An 11,005-nucleotide genomic window follows, 5' to 3' on the forward strand; every position below is an offset into this window, starting at 1 on the left:
AGGGTAGACAGCCTATGGAAGTGAAAGGCAACATCTGGGACCAGCCTATGATGGGAGTCTTGCATCTTTCCACTTTCTGATTTTTCCCCCCTGGTAGTAAACACGATTTACTCTGAAAGTCAAAATGGTTCCAAGTGGAAATGCTACTACTAATGTGCTATTTTATTTATTCATCTTGAAAAGTAGAACCCGGCCTTTCAATGCAGCTCACCCAATACGCAAATGTTGGTGTTCACTTGTCTCAGGCTTTGTGTCTTAAGAGAGAGGCAAAAAAGGGGGGGAAAGCTTTAACCTTTTAAAATAAGTAATAAAAAACATGTCTGGGGAGATGTTTGGACCTAAAATCCTCTCTTGTATATGTGTGTCAAGCATAAATGATGCTTCTTTAAAGGTCACCATTCATACAAAAGAGTCACCTGGCAATATCATTCTTTATAGTGCAAAGGAGATACAAAGCCCTGAACAATTTAGGTCCATTGTACCTTAGAGACAGCCTAAACCAGGCATCCCCAAACTCGGCCCTCCAGATGTTTTGGGACTACAACTCCCATCATCCCTAGCTAATAGGACCAGTGGTCAGGGATGATGGGAATTGTAGTCCCAAAACAACTGGAGGGCCGAGTTTGGGGATGCCTGGCCTAAACCCATCCTAAGCTCCATCACGGAGGTCATCTGTAGACTTGATTGGTTGTCCCCCCAGTTGGTGAAGCTCATCTGACAGCAGCATGAAACTGAGCCTTTGCAGAACTCTCTGTCAATACAGATTTTAATTGGTTTCTTCATTCCGCCTATTATTGGAAGGAGCCAATAGAAACTGATGATATGTTTGGCTACTCCTTCAAATTACTGTGAGCAATAAGAATGGGCCTTTTTCTTCTTCTTACCCGACTGGCTCCTCTGGCATCCTTTGCTGCGCAAGACATCCTCTATTGATGTTCCAAAAACTAGATGAATATTTTGGAGGAGACCCTGCAAAGAACATACGCACACACAAAATGTTTGTATCATTTAAGGTAACAGCAGATCATTAGTCTACTTCCCACCTCCTTCAGAACTTCTTCAACCTTGACTGAATTTAATCATGCATAAATTGTTCGTTTATTTTATTCATTTAAATACCATATATTCCACCCTTCTTCAGCAGACCCCAGGGCTGATCACCACATAATTAAACAGAGAAATGAAGAAGAAAAAGTCCTGCACAACAACCAATCAAATGCTGTCATCAAAACAGGTCAGATATCACATTACCCACAGGCCTGGCAGAAGAAAAATGATTCTAGCTGGCAATGAAAACCGTAGTGCCAGCCACAAGTGCTGAAAAGAACCTCTTTGCTGAAAAGACTATGAACCTCCCTTAAATATAATTCTACTAACAGGGCTGCCACAGACAACCTTAAACCTTGCATTTTTTCAGGTAGATGGGTCCAAAGTCAGTTAGGGATTTTTACATCAAGTCTAAAACCATGAATTTGGCCCAGTGTCTAATCAACAACCAGTGCAAGTGTTTAAGAACAACTGCATCATGAACTTACACAGACACCTCAAAAATCTGGCTGCAGTGTTTTCAACTAGTTTCAGTATTTGGAACATCTTCAAGGGCAGCCCCACATACAGTGAATTACAGGAATCCAAAGAGGAGGTTACTAGAGCATGGGTCCCTGTGGCCAGGAAATCCCTGTCCAGGAAGACCTATAGCTGGTGAAGTAATCATAGCTGGAAAAAAGCACTCCTTGTCACTGTGATCACCTGGAACTCAAGTTTCAGACTTGAATCCAATAGTTCCCTCAGACTTTGCACCTGGTCCTTCAGAGTGAATGCAACCCCCTACAGAACAGGCCACCTTCCTAATTCCTGAACCTGGGACCTTTCTGTCTTGTCAGAATTCAGCTTTAGTTTGTTGGCCCTCATCCAACCTAGTGCTGCCTTCAGACACTGGTCAAGCATCTTCACAGCTTCATCTGAGGCCAATGTCAAGGAGAAATCTGTCATCTGCATAGTGATGACACTTTCTCTCAAATCTTCTAATGACTGCTTTGAAAAGTTTCCTATAGATCCCTAATGCTAATAGTAATATCTGAAACTAGAGAACCCACTGAAAAACCCTACCTACGACTCCCAACTCACAGAGTCAGTTCAGGAGGATACTATGGTCACAAGCCGTTGTGAGATTTGAGGAGCATCAATAAGGTTGTACTCCCCTTGTCCTGACACGTCATCAATCAAGGTGGCCAAAAGCTACTTCACTGCTAAAACAAAGCCTGAAGCATAATGGAATTGGCTTCCTCCAAGCACACCTGCAGTTGCTCAGCTTCCACCCTCTCCAACAACTTGTCCAAAACCAGGATAGTTGCTACTAGTTGACAGTTGTGTCCTTAGGGTCCAAGGAGGGTCTTTTGGAAATGGGATATATTGGCCAAACACTCAAATTCCTTAATCATGTTCCCATGTCTCAATAACTGAACCTGATCCCAAACCAGCCAAGACAGTGCTCTGGATGCCTCCACCAGATTGCATTAACAGTGGTGTCAAGGTCAGACCAAATGTGTGTGACTTTGCCCTCAAAGTGCTTTGCAGCTTTTCAAGGTAGGTTTACAAGGGCTCCAAAAGCTCCACCACCCAGAAAAGCTCTGCTGGACAGTACTCGAGGACACAATCCCCCAAAGCATTCAGGATTCCATCAGATTCCACCAGTCTTCAAGCACAGACAATCCGAATAGGTCCTCCATCCCTCTATAGGGGCACAGTGACCATATATCCGAATTGCTAGAATAAATACTATTGTTTGTAGCTAATATGTTGGTTCAGGGCAGTAATTTCTCAGCATGGGAGAAAATATTCCACCAGCTCTCTTGCTAATGCATTGCCAAAAGTTCTAATTGTCAGTTTCCCCAGCCACTCTGGGCAACTTACAACACATAAAAAAAATTGCAAGATATTGGACACGGGCCTCCTCAATCCTCTTAAGAAGATGACACCTTTGCTCCAGTCAAACCAAAGGCAATAAACGAAGAACAAACCTTGTTTACAATTCATGATTTGCCTGAAGTGAGACAAACCATGAGCCCAGATTTGAATGCAATGCTATGCCAAACTTTGACTTAGTCCTGAGTAACACGGCAGCAGCAGAACTGGAAGAGTGCAACCATCATGACTTTTGTTGTGGGAACCCACATGGATTGGCTTAGTGTCACATGCAAACCAAATCCCCGTCTTCAGCAGCCAATGAGCCACCACAGAGCTTTCAGTAAAAGCACTCCAAACCATCCAGCTGAACTCTGGTTAATTCAGGTGAGCAGTGGAGGTTGGCATGTTAGGAAAAAGTAGCCACTGCCCCACCAACTTCTGTCTGTCTTCAGCCAGCCCCCACCTGTTTGCTTCCTTCCTTACATCCAGGCCATGGGATGGCACTGCCTGTCAGCCTCCTCCCACTGCCCCTCAGTGTTGGCCTGGGAAAATTTCTTCAGGGAAAAAGCAAAGGAGAGGAACACAACCAGAATTTGCCGGCTCCATCTGTCATTGGTTCCACCTAGTGTTGGTCACCTTGCCATCCCAACGAACACCAGCCTCTACTCTATGTGGTTAAGTTAATTCTTTAGTCATCAGAAAGTGGAGCTCTTGGCTCGTGCTCTGAGGAATCATCCAGTTGAAGGAAAAGCAAAGGTAGTATTCTAATAGCCAAGAGATAGAGTGTCCATGAAGGACTTCTTCAGGAATGCTATGGGGTTCATTTTTACCTGACCATGACATTTGCTATTGAGGCCAGAACAAGATGCAGTGCAGAACAATGGTTTCCTGCCAAAAACAGCAACCCCGTGTCTCCCTCCTCTCCTCATAAGTGTAGCAAACAAAATGTGTGGCTGATATTATTGAGTCATTCCCGCATCCTACCCCAGACATGACAGCCAGTGTGGCGTAGATGTTAGAGCGGCAAATCTTAACAGAAGCTGCCAGTGCAATTCTATACATTTCTCCTCAGGAGCGAGCCTCACTGACTTTAATGGAGCTTACTCCCTGGTAAGTGTGTAGAGGACTGAAGCCTATATGGCCTCCATGCTGCCTATCTACAACTCTTGGTGGACATTCAGAGGTTTGGATATAGCAAGTGGGCCAAATGTGTCAGGGTTTTAGACAGCTCCTTCTCCCATCTTGGAGTGGCTTCTAGACAAACAGCAGAAGAGACTTGTTGCATAGTGCTCACCCACCTTTATGGAAAACATCTCCATTTTCACTTCTGTGACCTTGGCACAGAGCGAAGATGAATCAAACAGAGATACCCCTGCCTCACTTGGGGCAAATATTTCTGCATCCATTTACAATTAGACTAAGTATGTGTGAAGAGTTTTCAGAAAGAGAACAGCACTGTCATTGCACCAAAGTCAAGGGAGAAGCTGGTTCTCCAAAAGTGCCAATTGAATCCCCTCTAATTCTGGCCTAAGAGTTTACATTGTTAAGCATACATAAGGCAAACTAAACAGGATCCAGGACCAGCACAAGACATTCTGCTGTCTGAGGCAGAACAGCCACCATTTCACCACATTCTTCCCTTGCCCACAGATTTATCCCTCTGCTGCGCAAATTTGCCACCCTTCCCATTGCACAGTCCAAGACAGTGGGGCTACTATATGGGCTGCCTTCTGTCAGGATCTCATTGTAAGGGTTCAGTCTTATTCACACCAACCTCGGAGGAAGCCCCACTGAATTCATTACAACCTCTGGGTAGATATGCATAGGGATTGAACTGCACGTCATTGACCTCACAAGGTGTTGTAGGTTACCTACCCGAAAGTGAGTTTCTCTGGCAGATCCTTTTGTCACATACATTCTACTTTTCTCTGCTTTCAGGTTTTCATAGAAAGGCTCCTCCAGGCTCACACTGTCAATGAGGTCGCAACCAACATAGAGACTGTAGTTTTCCCCGGCTACTTGTACTGTGATGTTCTTCCATAGTGAATCGGCTAGGTCCACGTCTTCCAAAAGATACTTCTTCCGGAAGCCATCTACCCAGTAGGAAAGTTCGAGTGAATTTTCTCGGCCATTGGAAACAATCTCAAACTGGCGCTGAGCGGTGCCAGGGCCTTCCAGTGCCAAGAGGGTGCCCCTGGCCAGCCTGTCCTGCCTGAAGGTGGCTACAAGAAGGAAGCCCTCGTTTCGCTGGATCAGTTTAATAATCTGCTTTAATTTCTCCGAGTTAACCGGAGGTATGTGATCAAACCGGATGAAGCGGTATGCTGGGAGACTGGAATTGTTGCCCCGAAATACTTTTGCTCCAATTGTCTTCCTGTTTATGTTGCTTATTTGCAGCAAGTCAAAAGTGGACTCGTCCTCTTGGCCGTCATCTGCAAAGGCAACAACATGAAGGAACATGATTAACAACGAAATGTAAGGCATGGGGTGATCTCATTCACCCTCATTTTATGAGGCAGGTCACAGATACTCCAATTTTCATAGATGGAGTAAACTTAAGTTAATTTGTTCAAGGCCAGCCAGCTAAATGGAAATGGACACTCGAGTCTCCCTGATCAAAATCCAACACACTTCCAATGAGCCGCACTGACTTAAATGATGAAGAAAATGATCTGACGCTTAGGGTGGGTGCATGCTCAGGGAACCATCAGACATTATTAGAGAAACAGTAGTAGCAGTCCATGCAAATGAGTGATCAATCAAACTTGGCAGTCCACCTAGCCTGACAGTCCTCTTAAGGGACTTGTAGAAGATTCTCTCCTAGCCCTGCAATCTGGGATTGAACCAGGGACCACATACAGGCAATCTTACGAGTCCTACCACTGAAGCCCCCATCCAATTGGGATGCTGGCAATCTGAAAATGGTGGCTCTTATGTTTCTTTGCCTATTACTTCTTCCTAATGGGATGTGAATAATGGCTGTTCATTTGGCGCAAAACACCAAATTCAGTGACTCCATCTACTTGATACTGCTTCTTGGAAAATGTGTGGAAAATATCCTTCATGAAACTGAATGGCTTAGATCCAGAGGTGCCTTGCTCAAGTTGAAATTTACATATCTACTTGTGCATGACTGCCTCAACAAATTCTCCTAATTTCTCTGTCTTGATGCAGACTCCCAAACCCCTTCATGTGCCTCAGCTCTCAGGATTGATTTTGGGGGGCAGAGGTGATACAATAGAGTGAGCAAGAGGGGTGCAGGAAACCATACTGTAGTTGGAAGGGAGCCAGGTAACCGCACTGGCTGTGTAGAATTCTTCTCTGGATCCAGTCCAACAAAATTTCAAATCAAACTGTCTGCAAATATCCAAAGTGAGAACCTGGAAGCCATAGGGATGCCATATATAAGCTGCTCTTAATTTTCTTAGGGAATAGTAGGGTATAAATGCAACAAACAATAATAACAAAGCATATTTTTTGTAGTTTTTCAGCTTGATAACTGAATCCTAATTTCCAACAAGGAAAACCAAAATATAAATACATTTTAGCCAACTAAGTAGTTGGTGCTCTAAAAGGGGGAGGTCTTTACACCACAAATTAATTTGACCAATTGATGCCAACCCTCAATTTGATCTACATACATATCCCTCCACTTTCCTTGATGCATTTATAGTAAGGTATATTATCTATGCAGGCTAGTTTCATATTTCAGGCATGCTATGGAAAGAAATAATTGAGCAATTATTCTCAAGACCAAGCCAAGTGAGTGAGCAGAAGCCAAGCTCCTTTTGAGCATCAGGCTACGGTTGCCAGAGCTTTAGTCCACTCTGGAAATACTTGGCCTCAATGCTACAGATATTTAAAGACCTACCTTGAGCCTCTGAGGAAATCCACAAAGCTAGCAAGATCGTCAGCCACAACAGCCAGCTCCTGTCCTGCATAATGCCTATGAACAAAGCAAGATGTGCACATTGTTGATTGTCTGTTTTTAAATTTTCCCATGTCTCCCACAAGCTTACAACAGAAGCAACTATTTTGAAAGCAAATGTTGGTTCTGTCAGATGCCATTTTATTGTTTATGTCACCTATTTCTAAATCGTCCTTCATCAATTAATTGCCATTCTATATTTGTTTCTCTGTTGTATTTTTTAACTTGCAAACCAGAAAACTTTCACTGTTGTGTGGTAGACAAAGATTAAAAATCAACCCATCATTGGGGCATTTTTTATGAATCCTGGTATACACTGCAAACAGGACATTTATTACTTCTGACAATGCCTCTATATGTGTGAGAACCCAGGTGCTTGATCCTGGCTTGACTATGATAACATTAGTGAAAGCACACGCTTTAAATGCACAGTGCGGGGGAGGGGGGAGGCTCAAGTGTTTAATATCCTTCCTAATAAATTCAAGGAAATATATATGATACAACCAGAATTGTCTTCAAAAGTTTTCCATGAGACGTCTGGGCTCTCAGATAGTCTACTAGTTATTGCATCTCTTAAATCCACTTTTGGCAAGCCGTAGAGCTACATTCTTGAAAGATAATGGCATTTCCAGCAGCATTTCACATGTAATTTAACTTATATATTAAGCTACAATAGCAAATTCCAGTCTCTCCCTGTCTCAGTCACACTCATTCACACATACATACTCTCTTACTGCTGGAAAGACAGAGACAGCCTGCTTCTCTATACCAATTGTGTCACATCAAGATGAAGTGATGCTGCGTCTCCAATCCAATCTCCAGTTACCTGAGAGTAAACCTCGTTGTATTTGGCAGCATTTACTTCTGAGTAGACACTATTAGAACTGCAGCCCAGATCTTAGAAAAGTCAGTGGGATTTACTTCTGAGTAAACAAGCACAGGAATGGACTACACATCTGTCTTGTGTCTGAATGGACTCAGGAGAGTAGACCTAGCCCTCTGCCGGATACATTTCTTGATGATTTCTATACACCCAAATTTCTTGAAGAGATGCAAATTTAAATCTCACGACCTGCCCTAGCCAAAATTATAGGTTCGCAGCTGCAATCCAGAGTAGATTCACTAGGTGTCCCGTTGAACTAGGTGGAATTTGTTTCTGGGTAAATCTCCCCCATCCACAGCTTGCATCATTATCTGCTGCACTTTCCCAAAGAAGACACCAAAACTGGGTATTTTTGTGCAAGGTGAATATTTCCAGAAGTGGGGTTGTGCACATAATTAATTCCTCTGCTTAATTATGGTTGGATTGTACGGGCTACAAGGATCGCACCGTACTTTGAAGTCACCTTATCAACCCATGCCCTTATCATAAGAAAATCAGTGCCATCCCTAGACACAGAAAGTCTACAATGATGCTATATAGAGTGACAAAGACCAGGTTCTCCTTAGGAAGCTCTGCTGTCCTGCTTAAACTCCAGTGAAAAGAAAGAGTTCCCATCACTCTCACAGGGGTGTATACATGAGAACTTCCTCATGACAGTGCCCCAAAGGAGTTCCTGCATCTTAGCCTTGAACATTTTTTCTGGAAGCTGTCTAGGGTTGCACCATACAATGCACTAGATATTGATCAGACTTTGCATTGGCCCCTGTCCTGTCAAGCTGCTGTGAGCATTTGCTTTTTGTGTGTGTTCCCAGCTGCCATTCCTGACAACGGGGCTTGCACAAGAAAACTTCCCAGTGGTGGGTGGTGCCCTTTCTTCATCCTAAAGATCTACACCCTTTTTGAGCCCAAGTAAAAAAAAGCTTTCTTTACAAGGAAGAATTAGGGAAAGAATGGGGGGGAAATCGGAGAAACTACCCAAGATTGTTGACAAGAATCGGGTCCAGTGCAAGAAAAGACAAGAATTGGGTCCAGTGCAATCTTAATTGTCCCATTCTACTGAATGGCATTCCCATACGATTTACTCAGAACAGACGCACTGAAATTCACATGTTTGAGTTAGGTCCATTCATTTCAATGAGCCTACTCTGAGTAAAATTTAGTTGCATACCACCCGCTGAATTCAATGGCCCTTACTCCCAGGTAAGCGGAGTTATGATTGCAGCCTTAGGCTCCGGTCCTAGGCACCCTTCTAGGTTGGAAAACTGCATACATAGGATGCTTGCACTTAATCTCCTTTGAAATCAGCGGGACTTAGGTCCTGCGATCTCGCCCCCTTGATTTGGCTCCAGCCCCTTTTCTTTATTTTTAAGACGACCCTAGGGAGCAAGTCTCCTTTCACTCCTTGGAGGTGGTGCTGCCGGGGTCTCTCGGGGGCGTCCCTCTGTTGACCCCCACCCATCCACCCACAATCCGGCTCCAACCTGTCCGCACTGGTCCCAGGGCCGTTACCTGGCACGCAAGTCCCCCGCGATGCTCTTGAGAGCTTGTGCTTCCCAATGCAACTCCAAGCAGGCGGCGAGTTTCCAAAGTCCCGTGGCGAGAGCGCGAAGCCAAGTCAGCTCCCTGCAAGGGCAAGTCCTCGGCCGGAGAGGTGCGCGCAAAAAACCCCGCTTCGCCTCTTAGCCGGGCTGCCTTTCAAAGCGGCGCTCGGCTCGCCTGCTTTATATAGGCTCCTCTCGCATGCGAGGCCTGTCAATCAGCCAGCGGAGGAAACGCTCTTGGAAGGCGTCCCTCCGCGGCAATGACATAATTCCCCATTCCGAGCGGACAATTTGCTCGCTCGCCTACCTGGAAGGCGAGCCCACATCCAGCCACATCCTGAACCACAAGAATCCCCCCTCCTCCCCCCCCACCCCCAATTTGGCAGCTCTTCGTCTGGGGAAGGGGAGGAGCGAGGGGGAGAAAGGAATGAGAATTGGTCACACCTCCTCCCCATTCCTAAACACTTGGGAGGAATTTGGGTGTTTGGGTTTTTTTGCCTTTGTTTTCATCCAGCGATTTGATGATCCCGTTGGATTTCCTGGTGGGACAAAACGGGACCAGATTCTGGATGGCCGCTTGGAGAAGCAGCAAAGGATGAATGCTGAGGAACAGAGAGTTACAAAGTAATAATAATAATAATAATTTTATTATTTATACCCTGCCCATTTGGCTGGCTTTCCCCAGCCACTCTTCACCCAAAGCTGAAGAAGTGCCTTATAGGCCAACTCCCCATCCCTACTTGGTGTAGAATTTTTTATGCATTTATTGCATTTTTAATCCCACCTTTTTTCCTTCAAGTTGCTCCAGGTGGCATACGTGGTTCTCCTCAATTAACCCTGTGAGGGAGGTCAGGCTGAGAAGCAGCGACTGACCTGAGGTCACCCAGTGAGTTTCATGGCTGGGTGGGGATTTGAACCCTGGTCTCCCAGGTCTCATTCCAGCACACTGGCTCTCCACACAGAAGCTACAGCAGCCTGTGCCAACGTAGTGCCCTCAAAATGGGGCTAGTGGGAGTTGTAGTCTAAAAACTCTGGAGGGCGCACCAGGTTGGCACAGATGGATTGAGCATTCCCAAATCCTTACAGACGGCTGCCCAGCCTTTGCTGGAAGATCTCCAGCGAGGAAGAGCTTTACATTCTTCTGCCACACAGCTGCACACAGGAAGTGGGAAGAAATCCTCCAAGGGTACGCCACATGACCAAGCACAGCTTCCTTACCTCCACTCCCACCCCAGGAGTAGAGAGAGTCAGTCTCAGGATATTATTATTATTATTATTATTATTATTATTGTTATTATATTTGTAGCCCACACATCTGGCTGGTTTTCCCCAGTCACTCTGGGCAGCTTATAGCATATTTTTAAAACATAATAAAAATATCAGACAATAACCTCCCAATACAGGGCTGTCTTCAGATGTTTTCTAAAAGTTGTGTAATTCTTTATCTCCTTAACATCTGAAGGGAGGGTGTTCCACAGGGCAGGTGCCACTACCAAGAAGGCCCTCTGCCTGATTCCCTGTAACCTCACTTCTCACAGTGAGGGAGGAGGACCTCAGTGTCTGGGTTGAACGATGGAGGTGGAGATGCTCCTTGAGGTATACTGGGCCAAAGCCGTTTAGGGCTTAAAACAGGCATAGGCAAACTCGGTCCTCCAGATGTTTTGGGACTACAGCTCCCATCATACCTAGCTAACAGGACCAGTGGTCAGGGATGATGGGAGCTATAGTCCCAAAACATCTGGAGGA

The 11,005-nt window shown here is 45.1% G+C and overlaps 1 protein-coding gene and 1 long non-coding RNA gene across 2 annotated transcripts in view; both read right to left on the reverse strand.

Moving 5' to 3' along the window:
- THBS2 (thrombospondin 2) overlaps positions 1–9,557 on the reverse strand; it is a 47,349-nt gene extending 37,792 nt beyond the window's left edge. Inside the window, exons 1-4 of the mRNA XM_080998886.1 lie at positions 9,228–9,557; positions 6,779–6,853; positions 4,783–5,339; positions 885–969 (exon numbers count right to left, since the gene is read on the reverse strand). Of these exons, the coding sequence (XP_080855012.1) occupies positions 885–969; positions 4,783–5,339; positions 6,779–6,848 (712 nt within the window). The 5' untranslated portion in view covers positions 6,849–6,853; positions 9,228–9,557. The remainder of the gene's footprint in view (positions 1–884; positions 970–4,782; positions 5,340–6,778; positions 6,854–9,227) is intronic.
- LOC308474063 overlaps positions 1–10,792 on the reverse strand; it is a 282,096-nt gene extending 271,304 nt beyond the window's left edge. The window contains exon 1 of the long non-coding RNA XR_013984476.1: positions 10,736–10,792. This is a non-coding gene — a long non-coding RNA (uncharacterized lncRNA). The remainder of the gene's footprint in view (positions 1–10,735) is intronic.
- Between the last annotated feature and the right edge of the window lie 213 nt (positions 10,793–11,005).

Source organism: Podarcis pityusensis, assembly GCF_964106645.2.
Source record: "Podarcis pityusensis genome assembly, chromosome: 3".
NCBI lineage: Eukaryota > Metazoa > Chordata > Lepidosauria > Squamata > Lacertidae > Podarcis > Podarcis pityusensis.